Source organism: Pristiophorus japonicus, chromosome 12, assembly GCF_044704955.1.
Source record: "Pristiophorus japonicus isolate sPriJap1 chromosome 12, sPriJap1.hap1, whole genome shotgun sequence".
NCBI lineage: Eukaryota > Metazoa > Chordata > Chondrichthyes > Pristiophoridae > Pristiophorus > Pristiophorus japonicus.
The window spans coordinates 124,812,740-124,838,671 of record NC_091988.1 but is presented as its reverse complement, the minus strand read 5'-3'; the positions used below and the strand labels follow the sequence as shown (position 1 = coordinate 124,838,671).

The window sequence follows — 25,932 nt, the reverse complement described above, 5'->3', positions numbered from 1 at the left end:
GGGCCTGGGGAAACAGCTCGGAGATGTGGACCTGGGGAGTCAGCTCAGCGCCAAAGGTTTCGAGGAGTGAGCTCGGGGCCGGGGAGAGAGCTCGGGACCCAGCGAACCAGCTCGGGGCCCGGGGATTCAACTCGGGACCCGAGGAGACAGACAGCTCAGGGCCCCGAGAGTCAGCATGGGCCCGGGGAGTCAGTTCGGGGCCCATGGAGTCAGCTCGCGGGCCGGGGAACCAGCTCAGGGCTCAGGGCCCGGGGAGACAGCTCCGGGCCCAGGGAGTCAGCTCGGTGCCTGGGGAGATAGCTCGGGGCCCGGGGAGACAGCTCGGGGCGCAGGGCCTGGGAAGACGGCTCAGGGCCCGGGGAGACAGCTCAGGGCCCAGGGAGTCAGCTTGGGACCCGGGGAGACAACTTGGATCCTGGGGAAATAGCTTGGGGCCCAGGAAGTCAGCTCAAGGCCCAGGGAGTCAGCTCGGGGCCCAGCGACACAGCTCAGGGCACAGGGAAGTGGAGAAAGCTCAGGGCCTGGGGCCCGGCGACACAGCTCAGGGCTCGGTGGGAGACAGCTCAGGGCCCAGGGAGACTGCACAGGGCCCGGGGAGACAGTTCAGGGCTCGGGGAAACAGCTCAGGGCCCAGGGCCCGGGGAAACAGCTCGGGGCTCAGGTCCCAGGGAGTCAGCTCGGGGTTCGGGGCTCAGGGCCCAGGGCCTGGGGAGACAGGGCTCAGGGCTTGGGGAGACAGCACAGGGCTCGGGGCCCGGCGAGTCAGCTCAGGGCCCGGGAAGTCAGCTCAGAGCCCGGGAAGTCAGCTCAGAGCCCGAGGAGACAGCTCGGGGCCTGGGGAATCAGCTCAGTGCCGGGGAGACAGCTCGGGGCCCGGGGTTTGGGGAGACAGCTCGGGGCTCGGGGCCCGGGGAGTCAGATCAGTGTTCAGGGCCCGGTGAGACAGATCAGGGCTCGGGACCCGGGGCCTCAGCTCGGGGCTCAGGGCACGGGGAGTCATCTCAGGGCCTGGGGACAGGGAGACAGTTCGGGTCTCGGGGCCCAGGCAGACATCTCGGTGCTCGGGGTCCGTGGAGGCAGCTCAGTGCTCGGGGAGACAACTCAGGGCCCGGGGAATCAGCTCATGGCCCGGGGAGACAGCTCGGGACCCGGGGAGTCAACTCGGGGCCCGGGGAGACAGACAGCTCAGGGCCCATGGTGTCAGCTCGTGGCCCGGGGAAACAGCTCAGGGCTCAGGGCCTGGGGAAACAGCTCGGAGATGTGGACCTGGGGAGTCAGCTCAGCGCCAAAGGTTTCGAGGAGTGAGCTCGGGGCCGGGGAGAGAGCTCGGGACCCAGCGAACCAGCTCGGGGCCCGGGGATTCAACTCGGGACCCGAGGAGACAGACAGCTCAGGGCCCCGAGAGTCAGCATGGGCCCGGGGAGTCAGTTCGGGGCCCATGGAGTCAGCTCGCGGGCCGGGGAACCAGCTCAGGGCTCAGGGCCCGGGGAGACAGCTCCGGGCCCAGGGAGTCAGCTCGGTGCCTGGGGAGATAGCTCAGGGCCCGGGGAGACAGCTCGGGGCGCAGGGCCTGGGAAGACGGCTCAGGGCCCGGGGAGACAGCTCAGGGCCCAGGGAGTCAGCTTGGGACCCGGGGAGACAACTTGGATCCTGGGGAAATAGCTTGGGGCCCAGGAAGTCAGCTCAAGGCCCAGGGAGTCAGCTCGGGGCCCAGCGACACAGCTCAGGGCACAGGGAAGTGGAGAAAGCTCAGGGCCTGGGGCCCGGCGACACAGCTCAGGGCTCGGTGGGAGACAGCTCAGGGCCCAGGGAGACTGCACAGGGCCCGGGGAGACAGTTCAGGGCTCGGGGAAACAGCTCAGGGCCCAGGGCCCGGGGAAACAGCTCGGGGCTCAGGTCCCAGGGAGTCAGCTCGGGGTTCGGGGCTCAGGGCCCAGGGCCTGGGGAGACAGGGCTCAGGGCTTGGGGAGACAGCACAGGGCTCGGGGCCCGGCGAGTCAGCTCAGGGCCCGGGAAGTCAGCTCAGAGCCCGGGAAGTCAGCTCAGAGCCCGAGGAGACAGCTCGGGGCCTGGGGAATCAGCTCAGTGCCGGGGAGACAGCTCGGGGCCCGGAGAATCAGCTCAGGGCCCGGGGAGACAGCTCAGAGCCCGGGGAGACAGCTCGGGGCCTGAGGAATCAGCTCAGGGCCCAGAGAGTCAGTTCGGAGCTGGGGGAGACAGCTCGGTGCCCGGGGAGACAGCTCGGTGCCCGGGGACTCAGCTCGGGGCCCGGAAAAACAGCTCGTGGCCCGGGGAGTCAACTCGGGGCCCGGGGATACAGACAGCTCAGGGCCCTGAGAGACAGCTTGGGGCCTGGGGAGTCAGTTCGGGGCCCGGGGAAACAGCTCTGGACCCGGGGAGACAGCTCGAGGCCCGGGGAAACAGCTCGGGGCCCAAAACCTTGGGAGAGAGCACAGGGCCTGGGGTTCGGGGAGACAGCTTGGGGCTCGGGGCCCAGGGAGTCAGATCAGTGTTCGTTGCCCGGGTAGACAGATCAGGGCTCAGGGCTCCGAGAAACAGCTCGGAACTTGGGACCCAGGGAGACAGCTCGGGGCTCAGGGCCCGGGGAGTCAGATCAGTGTTCGGGGCCCGGGGAGTCAGCTCAGGGCTCAGGGCCTGGGGAAACAGCTCGGGGCTTGGGACTCGGGGAGTCAGCTCAGGCTCCGGGGAGTCAGCTCGGGGCTCGGGGAGTGACCTCAGCGCTCGGGGAGACAACTCAGGTCCCGGGAAGACAGCACAGGGCTCAGGGAGACAACTCGGGGCCCGGGGAGTGAGCTCAGGGCCCGGGGAAACAGCTCGGTGCCCGGGGAGTGAGCTCAGGGCCCGGTGAGACAGCTCAGGGCCTGGGGAGACAGCTCGGGGCCCGGTGAGACCGCTTAGGGTCTGGGGAGACAGCTCGGGGCCCGGTGAGACAGCTCAGGGCCTGGGGAGACAGCTTGGGGTCCCGGGGATTCAGGTCAGGGCCCGTGAAGTCAGCTCTTGGCCCGGGGGTACAAACAGCTCAGGGCTCAGGGCCCGGGGAGACAGCTCGGTGCTCGGGGCCTCAGCTCGGGACCCGGGTAGATAGTTCGGGGCCCGGGGAGACAGCTCGGGGCCCGGCCGATACAGCTCGGGGCCCGGGGAGACAGCTCGGGGCCCGGGGAGACAGCTCAGGGGCCATGGAGTCAGCTTGGGGCCCGGGGCGTCAGTTTGGGGCCCATGGAGTCAGCTCTTGGTCCGGGGAGACAGCTCAGGTCTCAGTGCCTGGGGAGTCAGCTCAGGGCCTGGGGACCGCTCAGGGCCTGGGGAGACAGCTCAGGGCCTGAGGTGACAGCTCAGGGTTTGGGGAGACAGCTCAGGGACTGGGGAAACAGCTCAGGGCCTGGGGACAGCTCGGGGCTCGGGGCCCAGGCAGGCAGCTCGGGGCTCGGGCCCGGATAGTCAGATCAGTGTTCGGGGCCTGGGGAGACAGATCAGGGCCTATGGACAGGGAGACAGCTCGGGGCCCGGGGAGACAGCTCGGGGCTTGGGGCCCAGTGAGACAGCTCAGGGCCTGGGACCCGGGGAGACAGCTCGGGGCTCAGGGCCCAGTGAGTCAGCTCAGGGCCTGGGTCCCGGGGATTCAGCTCAGGGCCCGGGGAGTCAGCTCGAAGCCCAAACCTGGGGAGACAGATCAGGGCCCAGGGCCCAGGGAGTTGGCTCAGGGGTTGGGGAGACAGCTCAGGACTTGGGGAGTCAGCTCGTGGCCCTAAGAGAAAGCTCAGGTCCCAGTGTCCGGGGAGACCGCTCAGGGCTCGGGGAGACAGCACATGGCCCGGAGAAACAGTTCGGGGCCCGGGGAGACAGCTCAGGGACCGGGGAGTCAGCTCAGGGCTTGGGGCCCAGGGAGTCAGCTCGGGGCTTGGGGCCCAGGGAGACAGCTCGTGTCTCGGGGCCCAGGGAGTCAGCTCAGGGCCCGGGGCCCGGGGAAACAGATTGGGGCTCAGGGCCCGGGGAGTCAGCTCAGGGCTCGGGGCCCGGGGAGACAGCTCCGTGCACGGAGAGTCAACTCAGGACCCAGGGAATCAGCTCAGGGCCCAGGGAGAGAGCTCAGGGCCCAGGGAGACAGCTCAGGGCCTGAGGAGACAGCTCAGGGCCCGGGGAGACAGCTCAGGGCCCAGGGAGACAGCTCAGGGCCTGAGGAGACAGCTCAGGGCACGGGGAGACAGCACAGTGCCTGGGGAGACAGCTCAGGGCCCGGGGAGACAGCACAGGGCCCGGGGAGACAGCTCAGGGCCTGGGGAGATAGCTCAGGGCCTGGGGACAGGGAGACAGCTCAGGATAGGGGGCCCGGGCAGACAGCTCGGGGCTCAGGCCTGGGGAGTCAGATCAGTGCCCGGGGCCCAGGGAGACAGCTCGGTGCCTGGGGAATGAGCTCAGGGCCCGGGGAGTCAGCTCAGGACCCGGGTAGACAGCTTGGGGCCCGGGGAGTAGGCTCAGTGCCCGGGACCCAGGGAGGCAGCTTGGGGCCTGGTGAGACAGCTTAGGGCCTGGGGAGACAGCTCGGGGCCCAGTGAGACAGCTCAGGGCCTGGGGAGACAGCTCGGGGCCCGGTGATACCGCTCAGGGTCTGGGGAGACAGCTCGGGGCCCGGTGAGACAGCTCAGGGCCTGGGGAGACAGCTCGGGGCCCGGGGAGACAGCTCAGGGCTGGGGAGACAGCCCAGGGCCCGGGGAGACAGCTCAGGGCCCGTGGAGACAGCTCGGGGCCCGTGGAGACAGCTCAGGGCCTGGGGAGACAGCTCGGGGCCCGGGGAGTCAGCTCGGGGCCCGGGGAGACAGATAAGGGCTCGGGGAGACAGATAAGGGCCTGGGGAGACAGCTCGGGGACCGGGGCATCAGCTCGGGACCCGGGGAGATAGCTCGGGGCCCGGGGACACAGACAGCTCAGGGCCCTGAGAGTCAGCTTGGGGCCCGGGGATTCAGCTCAGTGGCCATGGAGTCAGCTCGGGGCCCAGAGCGTCAGTTCCGGGCCCATGGAGTCAGGGCTCAGTGCCCGGGGGGTCAGTTCAGGGCCTGGGGAGTCAGATCAGTGTTCGGGGACCGGGGAGACAGATCAGGGCCTGGGGACAGGGAGACAGCTCGGGGCCCGGGGCCCAGGGAGTCAGCTCAGGGCTCGGGGAGACAGCACAGGGCCCGGAGAAACAGTTCGTGAAACAGAGCCCGGGGCCCAGGGAAAAAGCTCAGGGCCCAGGGAGACAGCACAGGGCCCGGGGAGACAGTTTGGGGCCCGGGGAGACAGCTCAGGGCCTGGGGAGTCAGCTCCGTGCCCGGGGAGAGCGCTCAGGGCCCAGGGAGACAGCTCGGGGCCGAGGTAGATAGACTGCTCAGGGCCATGAGAGTCAGCTTGCGGTACATGGCGTCAGCTCGGGGCTTGGGGCGCAGGGAGACAGCTCGTGTCTCGGGGCCCAGGGAGTCAGCTCAGGGCCTTGGGAAAGGGAGACAGCTCAGGGCACAGGGCCCGGTGAGACAGCTCAGGGCTTGGGGCCCGGGGCCTGGAGAGACAGCTCAGGGCTTGTGGGGAAAGCTCAGGGCCTGGAGAGACAGCTCAGGGCTTGTGGGGAAAGCTCAGGGCCTGGAGAGACAGCTCAGGGCTTGTGGGGAAAGCTCAGGGCCTGTGGAGAAAGCTCAGGGCCCGGGGAGACAGCTCAGGACCTCGGGAGACAGCTCAGGGCCCGGGGAGACAGCACAGGGCCCGGGGAGACAGCTCAGGGCCCGGGGAGACAGCTCAGGGCCCGGGGAGACAGCTCAAGGCCGGGGAGACAGCACAGGGCCAGGAGAAACAGTTCGGCACCCGGGGAGTCAGCACAGGTTCAGGGAAACAGCTCGGGGCCCGGGGAGTCAGCTCAGGGCCGGGGGCCAGGGGAAACAGATTGGGGCTCGGGGCCCGGGGAGTCAGCTCAGGGCTTGGGGCCCGGGGAGACAGCTCCGTGCCCAGGGAGTCAACTCAGGACCCGGGGAATCAGCTCAGGGCCCAGGGAGAGAGCTCAGAGCCCAGGGAGACAGCTCGGGGCCTGGGGAGATAGACTGCTCAGGGCCGTGAGAGTCAGCTTGCGGCACGGCGAGACAGCTTGGGACCCGGGGAGACAGCTCGGGGCCCGGGGAGACAGCTCAGGGCCCGGGGAGACAGCTCGGGGCCCGGGGAGACAGCTCGGAGCCCGGGGAGATAGCTCGGGACACGGGGAGATAGCTCGGGGACCTGGGCCCGGGGAGACAGCTCGTGGCCTTAGGAGACAGCTCAGGTCCCGGGGCGCAGGGAGACAGCTCTGGACTCGGTGCCCGGGGAGTCAGCTTGGGGCTTGGGGCCTCAGTTCGGGGCTTAGGGCCCGGAGAGTCAACTCAGGGCCCTGGGAAAGGGAGACAGCTCAGGGCCCAGTGCCTGGTGAGACAGCTCAGGGCTTGGAGCCCGGGGCCTGGAGAGACAGCTCAGGGCTTGTGGAGACAGCTCAGGGCCTGGGGAGACAGCTCAGGACACGGGGAGACAGCACAGTGCCTGGGGAGACAGCTCAGGGCCCGGGGAGACAGCACAGGGCCCGGGGAGACAGCTCAGGGCCTGGGGAGATAGCTCAGGGCCTGGGGAAAGGGACACAGCTCGGGATAGGTGGCCCGGGCAGACAGTTCGGGGCTCAGGCCCGGGGAGTCAGATCAGTGCCCGTGGCCCAGGGAGACAGCTCGGTGCCTGGGGAGTGAGCTCAGGGCCCGTGGAGTCAGCTCAAGGCCCGGGGAGTCAGCTCAGTGCCCGGGACCCAGGGAGGCAGCTTGGGGCCCGGTGAGACAGCTTAGGGCCTGGGAGACAACTCGGGGCCCGGTGAGACCGCTCAGGGTCTGGGGAGACAGCTCGGGGCCCGGTGAGACAGCTCAGGGCCTGGGGAGACAGCTTGGGGCCCGGGGATTCAGCTCAGGGGCCATGGAGTCAGCTCGGGGCCCATAGCGTCAGTTCCGGGCCCATGGAGTCAGGGCTCAGTGCCCGGGAGGTCAGTTCAGGGCCTGGGGAGTCAGATCAGTGTTCGGGGACCGGGGAGACAGATCAGGGCTTGGGGATAGGGAGACAACTCGGGGCCCGGGGCCCAGGGAGTCAGCTCAGGGCCTGGGACCCGGGGAGACAGCTCAGGGCTCGAGGCCCAGGGAGACAGCTCAGGGCCTGGGACCCGGGGAGACAGTTCGGGACTCAGGGTCCAGGGAGTCAGCTCAGAGCCTGGATCCCGGGGTGTCAGCTCAGGGCTCGGGGAGTCAACTCGGGGCCCAGAGTAACAGCTCAGGGTTCAGGGCCCGGGGAGTCAGCTCAAAGCCCATTGCCTGGGGAGACAGATCAGGGCCCAGGGCCCAGGGAGACAGCTCAGGGGTTGGGGAGACAGCTCAGTACCCGGGGAGTCAGCTCGTGGCCCTAAGAGAAAGCTCAGGTCCCGGGGTCCGGGGAGACAGCTCAGGGCTCGGGGAGACAGCACAGGGCCCGGAGAAACAGTTCGAGAAACAGAGCCCGGGGCCCAGGGAAAAAGCTCAGGGCCCGGGGAGACAGCACAGGGCCCGGGGAGACAGTTTGGGACCTGGGGAGACAGCTCAGGGCCTGGGGAGTCAGCTCTGTGCCCAGGGAGAGCGCTCAGGGCCCAGGGAGACAGCTCGGGGCCGAGGGAGATAGACTGCTCAGGGCCGTGAGAGTCAGCTTGCGGTACATGGCGTCAGCTTGGGGCCCGGGGAGACAACTCGGGGCTTAGGGCCCAAGGAGTCAGCTCGGGGCTTGGGGCGCAGGGAGACAGCTCGTGTCTCGGTGACCAGGGAGTCAGCCCGGGGCTTGGGGCGCAGGGAGACAGTTCGTGTCTCGGGGCCCAGGGAGACAGCTCAGGGCTCGGGGCCCAGGGAGACAGCTCAGGTCTCGGGTACCAGGGAGACAGCTCAGGGCTCGGGGCACAGGGAGACAGCTCAGGGCTCGGGGCCCAGGGAGACATCTCAGGGCTCGGGGCCTGGGGAGACAGCCCAGGGCTTGGGGCCCGGGGCCTGGAAAGACAGCTCAGGGCCCGGGGAGACAGCACAGTGCCCGGGGAGACAGCACAAGGCCCGGAGAAACAGTTCGGGGCCCGGGGAGACAGCACAGGGTCCAGGGAAACAGCTCGGAGCCCGTGGAGTCAGCTCAGGGCCCGGTGCCCAGGGAGACAGCTCCATGCCCGGGGAGTCAACTCAGGACCCGGGGAATCAGCTCAGGGCCCGGGGAGAGAGCTCAGGGCCCAGGGAGACAGCTCGGGGGCTGCGGCGATAGACTGCTCAGGACCGTGAGAGTCAGCTTGCGGCACAAGGCGTCAGCTCGGGGCCCGGGGAGACAGCTCGTGGCCTTAGGAGTCAGCTCAGGGCTAGGGGCCAAGGGTGACAGCTCGGGGCTCAGGGCCCGGGGAGACAGCTCAGGGCTCAGGGCTCGGGGCCTTAGTTCGGGGCTCAGGGGCCGGAGAGTCAACTCAGGGCCCAGGGAAAGGGAGACAGCTCAGAGCCCAGGGCCTGGCGAGACAGCTCGGGGCCTGGGGAGACAGCTCAGGGCCTGGGGAGACAGCTCGGAGCTTGCGGCCCAGGGAGTCAGCTCGGGTCTTGGGGCCCAGGAAGACAGCTCAGGGCTCGGGGCCCAGGGAGTCAGCTCAGGGCTCGGGGCCCGGGGAGTCAGCTCAGGGACCGGGGCCCGGGGAAACAGATTGGGGCTCGGGGCCCGGGGAGACAGCTCCATGCCCGGGGAGTCAACTCAGGACCCGGGGAATCAGCTCATGGCCCGGGGAGAGAGCTCAGGGCCCAGGGAGACAGCTCGGGGCCTGGGGAGATAGACTACTCAGGGCCGTGAGAGTCAGCTTGCGGCACGGGGCGTCAGCTCGGGACCCGGGGAGACAGCTTGGGGTCCGGGGAGACAGCCCGCGGCCTGGGGAGACAGCTCGGGGCCCGGGGAGACAGCTCGTGGCCTTAGGAGACAGCTCAGGTCCCGGGGCCCGGGGAGACAGCTCTGGACTCGGTGCCCGGGGAGTCAGCTCGGGGCTTGGGGCCCAGGGAGACAGCTCGGGGTTTGGGGCCCGGGGAGACAGCTCAGGGCTCAGGGCTCAGTGCCTCAGTTCGGGGCTCAGGGCCCGGAGAGTCAACTCAGGGCCCTGGGAAAGGGACACAGCTCAGGGCCCAGGGCGTGGTGAGACAGCTCAGGGCTTGTGGAGACAGCTAGGGGCCTGGGGAGACAGCTCAGGGCACGGGGAGACAGCACAGTGCCCGAGGAGACAGCTCAGGGCTCGGGGAGACAGCTTAGGGCCCGGGGCCCTGGGAAACAATTCAGGGCTCAAGGCCCGGGGAGTCAGCTCGGGGTTCGGGGTTCAGGGCCCGGAGCCCCGGGAGACAGGGCTCAGTGAGACAGCTCGGGGCCCAGGGAGACAGCTCGGGGCCCGGGGAGATAGCTCAGGGACCGGGGAGACAGCTCGGGGCCCGGAGAAACAGCTCAGGGCCCGGGGAGTCAACTCGGGGCCCGGGGGGACAGACAGCTCAGGGCCCTGAGAGTCAGCTAGGGGTCCGGGGATTCAGCTCAGGGGCCATGGAGTCAGCTTGGGGCCCGGGGCATCAGTCCGGGGCCCATGGAGTCAGCTCTTGGCCCGGGGAAACAGCTCAGGGCTCAGGGCACGGTGGGACAGCTCATGGCCTGGGGACAGGGAGACAGGTCAGGGCCTAGGGCCTGGGGAGACTGCTCAGGGGTTGGGGAGACAGCTCATGGCCCTGAGAAAGCTCAGGTCCCGGGGCCCGGGGAGACAGCTCAGGGCTCAGGGAGACAGCACAGGGCCCGGAGAAACAGTTCGAGAAACAGAGCCTGGGGCCCAGGGAAAAAGCTGAGGGCCCGGGGAGACAGCTCAGGGCCTGGGGAGACAGCTCAGGGCCTGGGGACAGGGAATCAGCTCGGGATAGGGGGCCCGGGCAGACAGCTCCAGGCTCAGTCCCGGGGAGTCAGATCAGTGCTCGGGGCACGGGGAGACAGATCAGGGCTCGGGGCCTGAGGCCTCAGCTCGGGACTCGGGGCCCGGGGCGTCAACTCAGGGCATGGGGAGATAGCTCAGGTCCTGGGGACAGGGAGACAACTCGGGATAGGGGGCCCGGGCAGACAGTTCGGGGCTCGGGCCCGGGGCGTCAGATCAGTGTTCGGGGCCCGGGGAGACAGATCAGGGCCCGGGGACAGGGAGACAGCTCAGGGCCCGGGGCACGGGGCCCGGGGAGACAGCTCAGGGCCCAGGGCCTGGGGAGACAGCTCAGGGCCAGGGGCGCGGGGAGAAAGCTCGGGGCCCGGGGAGACAGCTCGGAGCTCGGAGAGACAACTTGGGGCTCGGGGAGACAGCTTGGAGCGTGGGGAGACAGCTCGGGGCCTGATGAGTCAGCTCCGGGCCCGGGGAAACAGCTCAGGGCTCAGGGCCTGCGCAGACAGCTTGGGGCTCTGGACCTGGGGAGACAGCGCAGGGCCTGGGGAGACAGCACAGGGCCCGGGGTTCGGGGAGACAGCTCAGTGCTCGGGGCCCGGGGAGTCAGATCAGGGTTCAGGGCCTGGTGAAACAGCTCGGGGCTTGGGACCCAGGGAGACAGCTCGGGACTTAGAGCCCGGGGAGTCAGATCAGTGCTCCAGGCCCGGGGAGTCAGATCAGTGTTCGGGGAGTGAACTTAGGGCTCGGGGAGACAGCTCGGTGCCCGGGGAGTGAGCTCAGGGCCTGGGGAGACAGCTCGGTGCCCGGGGAGTGAGCTCAGGGCTCTGGGAGACAGCTCGGTGTCTGGGGAGCGAGATTGGGGCCAGGGGAGTCAGCTCAGGGCCTGGGGAAACAGCTCGGAGCACGGTGAGACCGCTCAGGGCCTGGGAGGCAGATCGGGGCCCGGTGAGACAGCTCAGGGCCTAGGGAGACAGCTTGGGGCCCGGGGAGACAGCTCGGGGCCCGGGGAGACAGCTCAGGGCCTGGGGAGACAGCTCGGGGCCCGGGGAGACAGCTCAGGGCCCGGGGAGAAAGCTCAGGGCCTGGGGAGACAGCTCGGAGCCCGGGGAGACAGCTCAGGGCACGGGGAGTCAGCTAGGGGTCCGGGTATTCAGCTCAGGGCCCATGGAGTCAGCTCTTGGCCCAGGGGTACTGACAGCTCAGGGCTCAGGGCCCGGGGAGACAGCTCAGGCCTAGGGGCACGGCGCCTCAGCTCGGGGCCAGGGCAGACAACTCGAGATTCAGGACCCATGGAGTCAGTTCAGGGCACAGGGCCCAGGGAGACAGCTCAGGGCTAGGGGCCCGGGGCCTGGAGAGATAGCGCAGGGCTCGAGGAGACAACTCCGGGCCTGGGGAGACAGCTCCGTACCGGAGATTCAACTCAGTACCCGGGGAATCAGCTCAGGGCCCGGTGAGATAGCTCAGTGCTCGTGGAGTCAGCTCGGGGCCTGGGGCATCAGTCCGGGGCCCGGGGAGTCAGTTCTTGGCCCGTGGAAACAGCTCAGGGCTCTGGGCCCGGGGAGACAGCTCAGGGCCTGGGGACAGGGAGACAGCTCGGGGTAGGGGGCCCGGGCAGACAGCTCAGGGCCTGGCGCCCGGGAAGTCAGCTCAGGGCCCGGGCAGTCAACTCGGGGCACGGGGTAACAGCTCAAGGCTCAGGTCCCGGGGAGACAGCTCAGGGCTCAGGGAGACAGCACAGGGCCCAGAGAAACAGTTCGAGAAACAGAGCCTGGGGCCCAGGAAAAAAGCTCAGGGCCCAGGGAGACAGCTCAGGGCCTGGGGAGACAGCTCAGGGCCTGGGGACAGGGAATCAGCTTGGGATAGGGGGCCCGGGCAGACAGCTCCGGGCTCAGGCCCGGGGAGTCAGATCAGTGTTCGGGGCAAGGGGAGACAGATCAGGGCTCGGGGCCTGAGGACTCAGCTCGGGACTCGGGGCCCGGGGCATCAACTCAGGGCCTGGGGAGATAGCTCAGGGCCTGGGGACAGGGAGACAGCTCAGGATAGGGGGCCCGGGCAGACAGCTCGGGGCTCGGGCCGGGCGGCGTCAGATCAGTGTTCGGGGCCCGGGGAGACAGATCAGGGCCCGGGGACAGGGAGACAGCTCAGGGCCCGGGGCCCGGGGAGACAGCTCGGGGCCTGGGGAGACAACTTAGGACGGGGAGACAGCTTGGAGCGCAGGGAGACAGCTCGGGGCCTGGGGAGTCAGCTCGGCGCCCGGGGAGACAGCTTGGGGCCCGGGGAGATAGCTCGGTGCTCGTGGAGACAGCTCGGTGCCCGGTGAGACAGCACGGGGCCTGGGGAGTCAGCTCGGCGCCCGGGGAGACAGCTCGGGGCCCATGGAGTCAGCTTGGGGCCCGGGTAAACAGCTCAGGGCTCAGGGCCTGCGGAGACAGCTCAGGGCTCTGGACCTGGGGAGACAGCTCAGGGCCTGGGGAGACAGCACAGGGCCCGGGGTTCGGGGAGACAGCTCGGGGCTCGGAGCCCGGGGAGTCAGATCAGTGTTCGGGGCCTGGGGAGACAGATCAGGGTTCAGGGCCTGGTGAAACATCTCAGGGCTTGGGACCCAGGGAGACAGCTCGGGGCTTAGGGCCCGGGGAGTCAGATCAGTGCTCGGGGCCCGGGGAGACAGATCAGTGTTCGGGGCCCGGGGAGTCAGCTCAGGGCTCAGGGCCTGGGGAAACAGCTCAAGGCTTGGGACCCGGGGAGTCAGCTCAGGGCCCGGGGAGTCAGCTCGGTGCTCGGGGAATGAGCTCAGCGCTCGGGGAGACAACTCAAGTCCCAGGGAGACAGCACAGGGCTCAGGGAGACAACTCAGGTCCCGGGGAGTGAGCTCAGGGCCCGGGGAGACAGCTTGGAGCGCGGGGAGACAGCTCGGGGCCTGGGGAGTCAGCTCGGCACCCGGGGAGACAGCTCGGGGTTCGGGGAGATAGCTCGGGGCCCGGTGGATCAGTCAGGCGCCCATGGAGTCAGCTCTTGGCCCGGGGAAACAGCTCAGGGCTCAGGACCCGGGGAGACAGCTCAGGGCCTGGGGACAGGGAGACAGCTCGGGATAGGGGGCTCAGGCAGATAGCTCAGGGCCTGGCACCCGGGAAGTCAGCTCAGGGCCCGGGGAGTCAACTCGCGGCCCGGGGTAACAGCTCAGGGCTCAGGGCCCGGGTAGTCAGCTCGAAGCCCAGGGCCCTGGGACACAGGTCAGAGCCCAGGGCCTGGGGAGACAGCTCAGGGGTTGGGGAGACAGCTCGTGGCCCTAAGAGAAAGCTCAGGTCCCGGGGCCCGGGGAGACAGCTCAGGGCTCAGGGAGACAGCACAGGGCCCGGAGAAACAGTTCGAGAAACAGAGCCTGGGGCCCAGGGAAAAAGCTGAGGGCTCGGGGAGACAGTTCAGGGCCTGGGGAGACAGCTCAGAGCCTGGGGACAGGGAATCAGCTCGGGATAGGGGGCCCGGGCAGACAGCTCCGGGCTCAGGCCCGGGGAGTCAGATCAGTGTTCGGGGCACGGGGAGACAGATCAGGGCTCGGGCCCTGAGGCCTCAGCTCGGGACTCAGGGCCCGGAGCGTCAACTCAGGGCCTGGGGAGATAGCTCAGGGCCTGGGGACAGGGAGACAGCTCGGGATAGGGGGCCCGGGCTGACAGCTCGGTGCCCGGGGAGTGAGCTCAGGTCCCGGGGAGACAGCTCGGTGACCGGGGAGTGAGCTCAGGGCCCTGGGAGACAGCTCGGTGCCTGGGGAGTGAGCTCAGGGCCCAGGGAGTCAGCTCAGGACCCTGGTAGACAGCTTGGGGCCCGGGGAGTCAGCTTGGGGCCAGGGGAGTCAGCTCAGTGCCCGGGGCCCAGGGAGACAGCACGGAGCCTGGTGAGACAGCTCAGGGCCTGGGGAGACAACTCGGGACACGGTAAGACCACACAGGGTCTGGGGAGACAGCTCGGGGCCCGGTGCGACCGCTCAGGACCTGGGGAGACCGCTCAGGACCTGGGGAGACAGCTCGGGGCCCGGGGAGACAGCTCCGTGCCCGGGGAGTCAACTCAGTACCCGGGGAATCAGCTCAAGGCCCGGGGAGAGCGCTCAGAGCCCAGGGAGACAGCTCGGGGCTTGGGGAGATAGACTGCTCAGGGCCGTGAGAGTCAGCTTGCGGCACGGGGCATCAGCTCGGGACCTGGGGAGGCAGCTCGGGGCCCGGGGAGACAGCTCGTGGCCTTAGGAGACAGCTCAGGTCCCGGGGCCCAGGGAGACAGCTCTGGTCTCGGTGCCCGGGGAATCAGCTCGGGGCTTGGGGCCCCGGTAGACAGCTCGGGGCTCGGGGCCCGGGGAGACAACTCACGGCTCAGGGATCGGGGCCTCAGTTCTGGGCTCAGGGCCCGGGGAGTCAACTCAGGGCCCTGGGAAAGGGACACAGCTTAGGGCCCAGGGCCTGGTGAGACAGCTCAGGGCTTGTGGAGACAGCGCAGGGCCTGGACAGACAGCTCAGGGCCTGGGGAGACAGCTCAGGTCCCGGGGAGACAGCTCAGGGCCTGGGGAGACAGCTCAGGGTTTGGGGAGACAGCTCAGGACCCGGCGAGACAGCTCGTGGCCCGAAGAGAAAGCTCAGGTCCCGGGTCCCGGGGAGGCAGCTCAGGGCTGGGGAGACAGCTCAGGTCTCAGGGCGCGGGGCAACAGCTCACGGCCCGTGGCTGGGGAGACAGCTCAGGGCTGGGGAGACAGCTCAGGTCTCAGGGCGCGGGGCAACAGCTCAGGGCCCGGGGCTGGGGAGACAGCTCGGGTCCCGGGGAGACAACTCGGGGCCCGGGGAGACAGCACGGGGACCATGGAGTCAGCTCGGAGCCCGGGAAAACAGCTCAGGGCTCAGGACCTGCGGAGACAGCTCGGGGCTCTGGACCTGGGGAGACAGCTTAGGCCCTGGGATGACAGCACAGGGCCCGGGGTTCGGGGAGACAGCTCGCGGCTCGGGGCCTGGGGAGTCAGATCAGTGTTCGGGGCACGGGGCGACAGATCAGAGTTGAAGGCCTGGGGAAACAGCTCGGGGCTTGGGACCTAGGGAGACAGCTCGGGGCTTAGGGCCCGGGGAGTCAGATCAGTACTCGGGGCCCGCGGAGACAGATCAGTGTTTGGGGCCCAGGGAGTCAGCTCAGGGCTCAGGGCCTGGAGAAACAGCTCGGGGCTTGGGACCCGGGGAGTCAGCTCGGGTCTCGGGGAATGAGCTCAGTGCTCAGGGAGACAACTCAGGTCCAGGGGAGACAGCACAGGGCTCAGGGAGACAACTCAGGTCCCGGGGAGTGAGCTCAGGGTCCGGGCAGACAGCTCGGTGCCTGGGGAGTGAGCTCAGGGCCCGGGGAGACAGCTCGGTGCCCGGGGAGTGAGCTCAGGGCCCGGGGAGACAGCTCGGTGCCCGGGGAGTGAGCTCAGGGCCCGGGGAGAAAGCTCGGTGCCCAGGGAGCCAGCTTGGGGCTCGGGGAGTCAGCTCAGTGCCCGGGGCCCAGGGAGACAGCACGGTGCCTGGTGAGACAGCTCAGGGCCTGGGAAGACAGCTCGGGGCACGGTGAGACCACACATGGTCTGGGGAGATCGACTGCTCAGGGCCGTGAGAGTCAGCTTGTGGCACGGGGCGTCAGCTCGGGACCCGGGTAGGCAGCTCGGGGCCCGGGGAGGCAGCTCGGGTCCCGGGGAGACAGCTCAGGGCCCGGGGAGGCAGCTCATGGCCTTAGGAGACAGCTCATGGCCTTAGGAGACAGCTCAGTTCCTGGGGCCCAGGGAGACAGCTCTGGACTCGGTGCCCGGGGATGTCAGCTCGGGGCTTGGGGCCCAGGGAGACAGCTCGGGGCTCGGGGACCGGGGAGACAGCTCAGGGCTCAGGGATCGGGGCCTCAGTTCTGGGCTCATGGCCCGGAGAGTCAACTCAGGGCCCTGGGAAAGGGACACAGCTTAGGGCCCAGGGCCTGGTGAGACAGCTCAGGGCATGGGGCCCGGGGCCTGGAGAGACAGCTCAGGGCTTGTGGAGACAGCACAGGGCCTGGAGAGACAGCTCAGGGCCTGGGGAGACAGCTCAGGTCCCGGGGAGACAGCTCAGGGCCTGGGGAGACAGCTCAGGGTTTGGGGAGACAGCTCAGGACCCGGCGAGACAGCTCGTGGCCCGAAGAGAAAGCTCAGGTCCCGTGTCCCGGGGAGGCAGCTCAGGGCTGGGGAGACAGCTCAGGTCTCAGGGCGCGGGGCAACAGCTCAGGGCCCGTGGCTGGGGAGACAGTTCGGGGCCCGGGGAGACAACTCGGGTCCTGGGGAGACAGCACGGGGCCCATGGAGTCAGCTCGGAGCCCTGGGAAACAGCTCAGGACTCAGGATCTGCAGAGACAGCACAGGGCCCGGGGTTCGGGGAGACAGCTCGGGGCTCGGGCCCTGGGGAGTCAGATCAGTGTTCGGGGCACGGGGCGACAGATCAGGGTTCAGGGCCTGGGGAAACAGCTCGGGGCTTGGGACCCAGGGAGACAGCTCGGGGCTTAGGGCCCGGTAAGTCAGATCAGTGCTCGGGGCCCGGGGAGACAGATCAGTGTTCGGGGCCCAGGGAGTCAGCTCAGGTCTCAGGGCCTGGGGAAACAGCTCGGGGCTTGGGACCCGGGGAATGAGCTCAGCGCTCGGGGAGACAACTCAGGTCCCAGCGAGACAGCACAGGGCTCAGGGTGACAACTCAGGTCCTGGGGAGTGAGTTCAGGGACCGGGGAGACAGCTCGGTGCCCGGGGAGTGAACCCAGGGCCCGGGGAGACAGCTTGGAGCGCGGGGAGACAGACTCGGGGCCTGGGGAGTCAGCTCGGCACCCGGGGAGACAGCTCGGGGTTCGGGGAGATAGCACGGTGCTCGTGGAGTCAGCTCAGGGCCCGGTGGATCAGTCAGGGGCCCATGGAGTCAGCTCTTGGCCCGGGGAAACAGCTCAGGGCTCAGGACCTGGGGAGACAGCTCAGGGCCTGGGGACAGGGAGACAGCTCGGGATAGGGGGCCCGGGCAGACAGCTCAGGGCCTAGCACCCGGGAATTCAGCTCAGGGGTTGGGGAGACAGCTCAGGGGTTGGGGAGACAGCTCGTGGCCCTAAGAGAAAGCTCAGGTCCCGGGGAGACAGCTCAGGGCTCAGGGAGACAGCACAGGGCCCAGAGAAACAGTTCGAGAAACAGAGCCTGGGGCCCAGGGAAAAAGCTGAGGGCCCGGGGAGACAGCTCAGGGCCTGGGGAGACAGCTCAGGGCCTGGGGACAGGGAATCATCTCGGGATAGGGGGCCCGGGCAGACAGCTCCGGGCTCAGGCCCGGGGAGTCAGATCAGTGTTCGGGGCACGGGGAGACAGATCAGGGCTCGGGGCCTGAGGCCTCAGCTCGGGACTCGGGGCCCGGGGCGTCAACTCAGGGCCTGGGGAGATAGCTCAGGGCCTGGGGACAGGGAGACAGCTCGGGATAGGGTCCCGGGCTGACAGCTCGGTGCCCGGGGAGTGAGCACAGGTCCCGGGGAGACAGCTCGGTGCCCGGGGAGTAAGCTCAGGGCCCTGGGAGACAGCTCGGTGCCTGGGGAGTGAGCTCAGGGCCCGGGGAGTCAGCTCAGGACCCTGGTAGACAGCTTGGGGCCCAGGGAGTCAGCTTGGGGCCAGGGAAGTCAGCTCAGTGCCCGGGGCGCAGGGAGACAGCACGGAGCCTGGGGAGACAGCTCGGGGCACGGTAAGACCACACAGGGTCTGAGGAGACAGCTCGGGACCCGGTGCGACCGCTCAGGGCCTGGGGAGACAGTTCAGGGCCCGGGGAGACAGCTCCGGGCCCGAGGAGACAGCTTAGGGCCTGGGGAGACAGCTCGGGGCCCGGGGAGACAGCTCGGGGTCCGGGGAGACAGCTCAGGGCCTGGGGAGACAGCTTGGGGCTCAGGGAGACAGCTCAGGGCACGGGGAGTCAGCTTGGGGTCCGGGTATTCAGCTCAGGGCCCATGGAGTCAGCTCTTGGCCCAGGGGTACAGACAGCTCAGGGCTCAGGACCCGGGGAGACAGCTCGGGCCTAGGGGCTCGGCGCCTCAGCTCGGGGCCCGGGCAGACAACTCGAGACTCAGGGCCCAGGGAGACAGCTCAGGGCTTGGGGCCCGGAGCCCGGAGAGATAGCTCAGGGCTCGAGGAGACAACTCAGGGCCTGGGGAGCCAGCTCCGTGCCCGGGGAGTCAACTCAGTACCCGGGGAATCAGCTCAGGGCCCGGGGAGAGCGCTCAGAGCCCAGGAAGACAGCTCGGGGCCTGGGGAGATTGACTGCTCAGGGCCGTGAGAGTCAGCTTGCGGCACGGGGTGTCAGCTCGGGACCCGGGGAGGCAGCTCGGGGCCCGGGGAGACAGCTCGGGGCCCGGGGATACAGCTTGTGGCCTTAAGAGACAGCTCGGGGCTTGGGGCCCAGGGAGACAGCTCGGGGCTCGGGGCCCGGGGAGACAGCTCAGGGCTTAGGGATCGGGGCCTCAGTTCTGGGCTCAGGTTCCGGAGAGTCAACTCAGGGCCCTGGGAAAGGGACACAGCTTAGGGCCCAGGGCCTGGTGAGACAGCTCAGGGCATGGGGCCCGGGGCCTGGAGAGACAGCTCAGGGCTTGTGGAGACAGCGCAGGGCCTGGAGAGACAGCTCAGGGCCTGGGGAGACAGCTCAGGTCCCGGGGAGACAGCTCAGGGCCTGGGGAGACAGCTCAGGGTTTGGGGAGACAGCTCAGGACCCGGCGAGACAGCTCGTGGCCCGAAGAGAAAGCTCAGGTCCCGGGTCCCGGGGATGCAGCTCAGGGCTGGGGAGACATAGACATAGAAACATAGAAACATAGAAAATAGGTGCAGGAGCAGGCCATTCAGCCCTTCTAGCCTACACCGCCATTCAATGAGTTCATGGCTGAACATGAAACTTCAGTAGCCCCTTCCTGCTTTCTCGCCATAACCCTTGATCCCCCAAGTAGTAAGGACTTCATCTAACTCCCTTTTGAATATATTTAGTGAATTGGCCTCAACTACTTTCTGTGGTAGAGAATCCCACAGGTTCACCACTCTCTGGGTGAAGAAGTTTCTCCTCATCTCGGTCCTAAATGGCTTACCCCTTCTCCTCAGACTGTGACCCCTGGTTCTGGACTTCCCCAACATTGGGAACATTCTTCCTGCATCTAACCTGTCTAAACCCGTCAGAATTTTAAACGTTTCCATAAGGTCCCCTCTCATTCTTCTGAACTCCAGTGAATATAAGCCCAGTTGATCCAGTCTTTCTTGATAGGTCAGTCCCGCCATCCCGGGAATCAGTCTGGTGAATCTTCGCTGCACTCCCTCAATAGCAAGAATGTCCTTCCTCAAGTTAGGAGACCAAAACTGTACACAATACTCCAGGTGTGGCCTCACCAAGGCCCTGTACAACTGTAGCAACACCTCCCTGCCCCTGTATTCAAATCCCCTCGCTATGAAGGCCAACATGCCATTTGCTTTCTTAACCGCCTGCTGTACCTGCATGCTAACCTTCAATGACTGATGTACCATGACACCCAGGTCTCGTTGCACCTTCCCTTTTCCTAATCTGTCACCATTCAGATAATAGTCTGTCTCTCTGTTTTTACCACCAAAGTGGATAACCTCACATTTATCCACATTATACTTCATCTGCCATGCATTTGCCCATCACCTAACCTATCTAAGTCACTCTGCAGCCTAATAGCATCCTCCTCGCAGCTCACACTGCCACCCAACTTAGTGTCATCCGCAAATTTGGAGATACTGCATTTAATCACCTCGTCTAAATCATTAATGTACAGTGTAAACAGCTGGGGCCCCAGCACAGAACCTTGCAGCACCCCACTAGTCACTGCCTGCCATTCTGAAAAGTACCCGGTTACTCCTACTCTTTGCTTCCTGTCTGACAACCAGTTCTCAATCCACGTCAGCACACTACCCCCAATCCCATGTGCTTTAACTTTGCATATTAATCTCTTGTGTGGGACCTTGTCGAAAGCCTTCTGAAAGTCCAAATATACCACATCAACTGGTTCTCCTTTGTCCACTTTACTGGAAACATCCTCAAAAAATTCCAGAAGATTTGTCAAGCATGATTTCCCTTTCACAAATCCGTGCTGACTTGGACCTATCATGTCACCATTTTCCAGATGCACTGCAATGACATCCTTAATAATTGATTCCATCATTTTACCCACTACTGAGGTCAGGCTGACCGGTCTATAATTCCCTATTTTCTCTCTACATTGGCTACCCTCCACTCGATAGGAACTGATCCAGAGTCAATGGAATGTTGGAAAATAGCATCCGCTATTTCCAAGGCCACCTCCTTAAGTACTCTGGGATGCAGTCCATCAGGCCCTGGGGATTTATCGGCCTTCAATCCCATCAATTTCCCCAACACAATTTCCCGAATAATAAAGATTTCCCTCAGTTCCCCCTCCTTACTAGACCCTCTGACCCCTTTTATATCCGGAAGGTTGTTTGTATCCTCCTTCGTGAATACTGAACCAAAGTACTTGTTCAATTGGTCTGCCATTTCTTTGTTCCCCGTTATGACTTCCCCTGATTCTGACTGCAGGGGACCTACGTTTGTCTTTACTAACCTTTTTCTCTTTACATACCTATAGAAACTTTTGCAATCCGCCTTAATGTTCCCTGCAAGCTTCTTCTCGTACTCCATTTTCCCTGCCCTAATCAAACCCTTTGTCCTCCTCTGCTGAGTTCTAAATTTCTCCCAGTCCCCAGGTTCGCTGCTATTTCTGGCCAATTTGTATGCCACTTCCTTGGCTTTAATACTATCTCTGATTTCCCTAGATAGCCACGGTTGAGCCACCTTCCCTTTTTTATTTTTACGCCAGACAGGAATGTACAATTGTACATTCCTGAGACAGCTTAGGTCTCAGGGCGCGGGGCAACAGCTCAGGGCCCGTGGCTGGGGAGACAGCTCGGGGCCTGGGGAGACAACTTGGGGCCCGGGGAGACAGCACGGGGCCCATGGAGTCAGCTCGGGCCCGGGGAAACAGCTCAGGAATCAGGACCTGCGGAGACAGCTCGGGGCTCTGGACCTGGGGAGACAGCTTAGGCCCTGGGGAGACAGCACAGGGCCCGGAGTTCGAGGAGACAGCTCGGGGCTCGGGGCCTGGGGAGTCAGATCAGTGTTCGGGGCACGGGGCGACAGATCAGGGTTCAGGGCCTGGGGAATCAGCTCGGGGCTTGGGACCCAGGGAGACAGCTCGGGGCTCAGGGCCCGGGGAGTCAGATCAGTGCTCGGGGTCCGGGGAGACAGATCAGTGTTCGGGGCCCTGGGAGTCAGCTCAGGGCTTAGGGCCTGGGGAAACAGCTCGGGGCTTGGGACCCGGGGAGTCAGCTCAGGGCCCGGGGAGTCAGCTCGGGGCTCGGGGAATGAGCTCAGTGCTCAGGGAGACAACTCAGGTCCAAGGGAGACAGCACAGGGCTCAGGGAGACAACTCAGATCCCGGGGAGGGAGCTGAGGGCCCGGGGAGACAGCTCGGTGCCCGGGGAGTGAGCTCAGGGCCCGGGGAGACAGCTCGGTGCCTGGGGAGTGAGCTCAGGGCCCGGGAAGGGAGCTCAGGGCCCGGGGAGACAGCTCGGTGCCTGGGGAGTGAGCTCAGGGCCCGGGGAGACAGCTCGGTGCCTGGGGAGTGAGCTCAGGGCCCGGGGAGTCAGCTCAGGACCCTGGTAGACAGCTTGGGGCACGGGGAGTCAGCTTGGGGCCCGGGGAGTCAGCTCAGTGTCTGGGGCCCAGGGAGACAGCTCGGGGCCTGGTGAGATAGCTCAGGGCCTGGGGAGACAGCTCGGGGCCCGGGGTGACAGCTCAGGGCCCGGGAAGACAGCTCGGGGCCCGGGGAGACAGCTTAGGGCCTGGGGAGACAGCTCGGGGTCCGGGGAGACAGCTCGGGGCCCGGGGAGACAGCTCAGGGCCTGGGGAGACAGCTTGGGGCCCGGGGAGACAGCTCAGAGCACGGGGAGTCAGCTCGGGGTCCGGGTATTTAGCTCAGGGCCCATGGAGGCAGCTCTTGGCCCAGGGGTACAGACAGCTCAGGGCTCAAGGCCCGGGGAGACAGCTCGGGCCTAGGGACTCGGCGCCTCAGCTCGGGGCCCGGGCAGACAACTCGAGACTCAGGGCCCAGGGAGTCAACTCAGGGCCCAGGGCCCAGGGAGACAGCTCAGGGCTTGGGGCCCGGGGCCCGGAGAGATAGCTCAGGGCTTGAGGAGACAACTCAGGGCCTGGGGAGCCAGCTCCATGCCCGGGGAGTCAACTCAGTACCCGGGGAATCAGCTCAGGGCCCGGGGAGAGAGCTCAGAGCCCAGGGAGACAGCTCGGGGCCTGGTGAGACAGCTTAGGGCCTGGGGAGATAGACTGCTCAGGGCCGTGAGAGTCAGCTTGCGGCACGGGGCGTCAGCTCGGGACCCGGGGAGGCAGCTCGGGGCCCGGGGAGCCAGCTCGGGGCCCGGGGAGACGGCTCAGGGCCTGGGGACAGGGAGACAGCTCGGGATAGGGGGCCCGGGCAGACAGCTCAGGGCCTGGCACTCGGGAAGTCAGCTCAGGGCTCGGAAAGTCAACTCGCGGCCCAGGGTAACAGCTCAGGGCTCAGGGCCCAGGGAGTCAGCTCGAAGCCCAGGGCCCTGGGACACAGGTCAGAGCCCAGGGACTGGGGAGACAGCTCAAGGGTTGGGGAGACAGCTCGTGGCCCTAAGAGAAAACTCAGGTCCCGGGGCCCGGGGAGACAGCTCAGGGCTCAGGGAGACAGCACAGGGCCCGGAGAAACAGTTCGAGAAACAGGGCCTGGGGCCCAGGGAAAAAGCTGAGGGCCCGGGGAGACAGCTCAGGGCCTGGGGAGACAGCTCAGGGCCTGGGGACAGGGAATCAGCTCGGGATAGGGGGCCCGGGCAGACAGCTCCGGGCTCAGGCCCGGGGAGTCAGATCAGTGTTCGGGGCACGGGGAGACAGATCAGGGCTCGGGGCCTGAGGCCTCAGCTCGGGACTCGGGGCCCGGGGCGTCAACTCAGGGCCTAGGGAGATAGCTCAGGGCCTGGGGACAGGGAGACAGCTCGGGATAGGGGGCCCGGGCTGACAGCTCGGTGCCCGGGGAGTGAGCTCAGGTCCCGGGGAGACAGCTCGGTGCCCGGGGAGTGAGCTCAGGGCCCTGGGAGACAGCTCGGTGCCTGGGGAGTGACCTCAGGGCCCAGGGAGTCAGCTCAGGATCCTGGTAGACAGCTTGGGGCCCGGGGAGTCAGCTTGGGGCCAGGGGAGTCAGCTCAGTGCCCGGGGCCCAGGGAGATAGCACGGAGCCTGGTGAGACAGCTCAGGGCCTGGGGAGACAGCTCGGGGCACGGTAAGACCACACATGGTCTGGGGAGACAGCTCGGGGCCCGGGGAGACAGCTCAGGGCCCGGGGAGACAGCTCGGGGCCCGGGGACACAGCTTAGGGCCTGGGGAGACAGCTCGGGGCCCGGGGAGACAGCTCGGGGCCCGGGGAGACAGCTCAGGGCCTGGGGAGACAGCTTGGGGCCCGGGGAGACAGCTCAGAGCACGGGGAGTCAGCTCGGGGTCCGGGTATTCAGCTCAGGGCCTATGGAGTCAGCTCTTGGCCCAGGGGTACAGACAGCTCAGGGCTCAGGGCCCGGGGAGACAGCTCGGGCCTAGGGACTCGGCGCCTCAGCTCGGGGCCCAGGCAGACAACTCAAAACTCAGGGCCCAGGGAGTCAACTCAGGGCCCAGGTCCCACGGAGACAGCTCAGGGCTTGGGGCCCGGGGCCCGGAGAGATAGCTCAGGGCTCGAGGAGACAACTCAGGGCCTGGGGAGCCAGCTCCATGCCCAGGGAGTCAAGTCAGTTCCCGGGGAATCAGCTCAGGGCCCGGGGAGAGAGCTCAGAGCCCAGAGAGACAGCTCGGGGCCTGGTGAGACAGCTTAGGGCCTGGGGAGATAGACTGCTCAGGGCCGTGAGAGTCAGCTTGCGGCACGGGGCGTCAGCTCGGGACCCGGGGAGGCAGCTCGGGGCCCGGGGAGACAGCTCGGGGCCCAGGGAGACAGCTAGTGGCCTTAGGAGACAGCTCAGGTCCCGGGGCCCAGGGAGACAGCTCTGGACTCGGTGCCCAGGGAGACAGCTCGGGGCTTGGGGCCCAGGGAGACAGCACGGGGCCTGGTGAGACAGCTCAGGGCCTGGGGAGACAGCTCAGGGCACGGTGAGACCACACAGGGTCTGGGGAGATCGAATGCTCAGGGCCGTGAGAGTCAGCTTGTGGCACGGGGCATCAGCTCGGGACCCGGGGAGGCAGCTCGGGGCCCGGGGAGACAGCTCAGGGCCCGGGGATACAGCTCGTGGCCTTAGGAGACATCTCAGTTCCTGGGGCCCAGGGAGACAGCTCTGGACTCGGTGCCCGGGGAGTCAGCTCAGGGCTTGGGGCCCAGGGAGACAGCTGAGGGCTCGGGGATCGGGGCCTCAGTTCTGGGCTCAGGGCCCGGAGAATCAACTCAGGGCCCTGGGAAAGGGACACAGCTCAGGGCTCAGGGCATGGGGCCCGGGGCCTGTAGAGACAGCTGAGGGATTGTGGAGACAGCGCAGGACCCGGCGAGACAGCTCATGGCCCGGAGAAAGCTCAGGTCCCGGGTCCCGGGGAGGCAGCTCAGGGCTGGGGAGACAGCTCAGGTCTCAGGGCGCGGGGCAACAGCTCAGGGCCCATGGCTGGGGAGACAGCTCGGGGCCCGGGGAGACAACTCGGGGCCTGGGGAGACAGCACGGGGCCCATGGAGTCAGCTCGGGGCCCGGGGAAACAGCTCAGGACTCAGGACCTGCGGAGACAGCTCGGGGCTCTGGACCTGGGGAGACAGCGCAGGGCCTGGGGAGACAGCACAGGGCCCGGGGTTCGGGGAGACAGCTCGGGGCTCGGGGCCTGGGGAGTCAGATCAGTGTTCGGGGCACGGGGCGACAGATCAGGGTTCAGGGCCTGGGGAAACATCTCGGGGCTTGGGACCCAGGGAGACAGCTCGGGGCTTAGGGCCCGGGGAGTCAGATCAGTGCTCGGGGCCCGGGGAGACAGATCAGTGTTCGGGGCCCAGTGAGTCAGCTCAGGGTTCAGGGCCTGGGGAAACAGCTCGGGGCTTGGGACCCGGGGAGTCAGCTCAGGGCCCGGGAAGTCAGCTCGGGTCTCGGGGAATGAGCTCAGTGCTCAGGGAGAAAACTCAGGTCCAGGGGAGACAGCACAGGGATCAGGGAGACAACTCAGGTCCAGGCGAGTGAGATCAGGGCCCGGGGAGACAGCTCGGTGCCCGGGGAGTGAGCTCAGGGCCCGGGGAGACAGCTCGGTGCCTGGGGAGTGAGCTCAGGGCCCGGGGAGTCAGCTCAGGACCCTGGTAGACAGCTTGGGGCACGGGGAGACAGCTCGGCGCCCGGGGAGTAAGCTCAGTGCCCGGGGCCCAGGGAGACAGCTCGGGGCCTGGTGAGATAGCTCAGGGCCGTGGGAGACAGCTCGGGGCACGGTGAGACCGCCAGGGTCTGGGGAGACAGCACGGGACCCGGTGAGACCTCTCAGGGCCTGGGGAGAGAGCTCGGGGCCCGGGGAGAAAGCTCAGGGCCTGGGGAGACAGCTCGAGGCCCGGTGTGACCGCTCAGGGCCTGGGGAGACAGCTCGGGGCCCGGGGAGACAGCTCAGGGCCTGGGGAGGCAGATCGGGGCCCAGGGAGACAGCTCAGGGCCTGGGGAGACAGCTCGGGGCCCAGGTAGACAGCTCGGGGCCCGGGGAGACATCTCAGGGCCTGGGGAGACAGCTCGGGGCTTGGGGCCCAGGGAGTCAGCTTGGGGCTTGGGGCCCAGGGAGACAGCTCATGTCTCGGGGCCCAGGGAGTCAGCTCGGGGCTTGGGGCCCAGGAAGACAACTCAGGGCTCGGGGCCCAGGGAGTCAGCTCGGGGCTTGGGGCCCGGGGAGACAGCTCAGGGC

General features: G+C 67.2%; 1 protein-coding gene across 1 annotated transcript; it reads left to right on the top strand.

The window, feature by feature from the left end:
- Window positions 1-1,123: 1,123 nt before the first annotated feature.
- LOC139276858 (hornerin-like) lies at window positions 1,124-15,036 on the top strand. Its single transcript, XM_070894855.1, has 2 exons — window positions 1,124-2,464; window positions 14,287-15,036. The coding sequence occupies exons 1-2, from the start codon at window positions 1,124-1,126 to the stop codon at window positions 15,034-15,036; spliced, it is 2,091 nt and encodes a 696-aa protein (XP_070750956.1).
- The last annotated feature ends 10,896 nt before the right edge of the window (window positions 15,037-25,932 follow it).

Excerpts from the sequence above, each read along its gene's own strand:
- LOC139276858 (XM_070894855.1), top strand. The coding sequence starts at position 1,124 with ATGGCCCGGGGAGACAGCTCGGGACCCGGGGAGTCAACTCGGGGCCCG. Across the intron at positions 2,465-14,286 it reads GAGAGAGCACAGGGCCTGGG|ACAGCTCGGGGCTCGGGGCC; the intron begins GTTCGGGGAGAC and ends GGGCCCCGGTAG.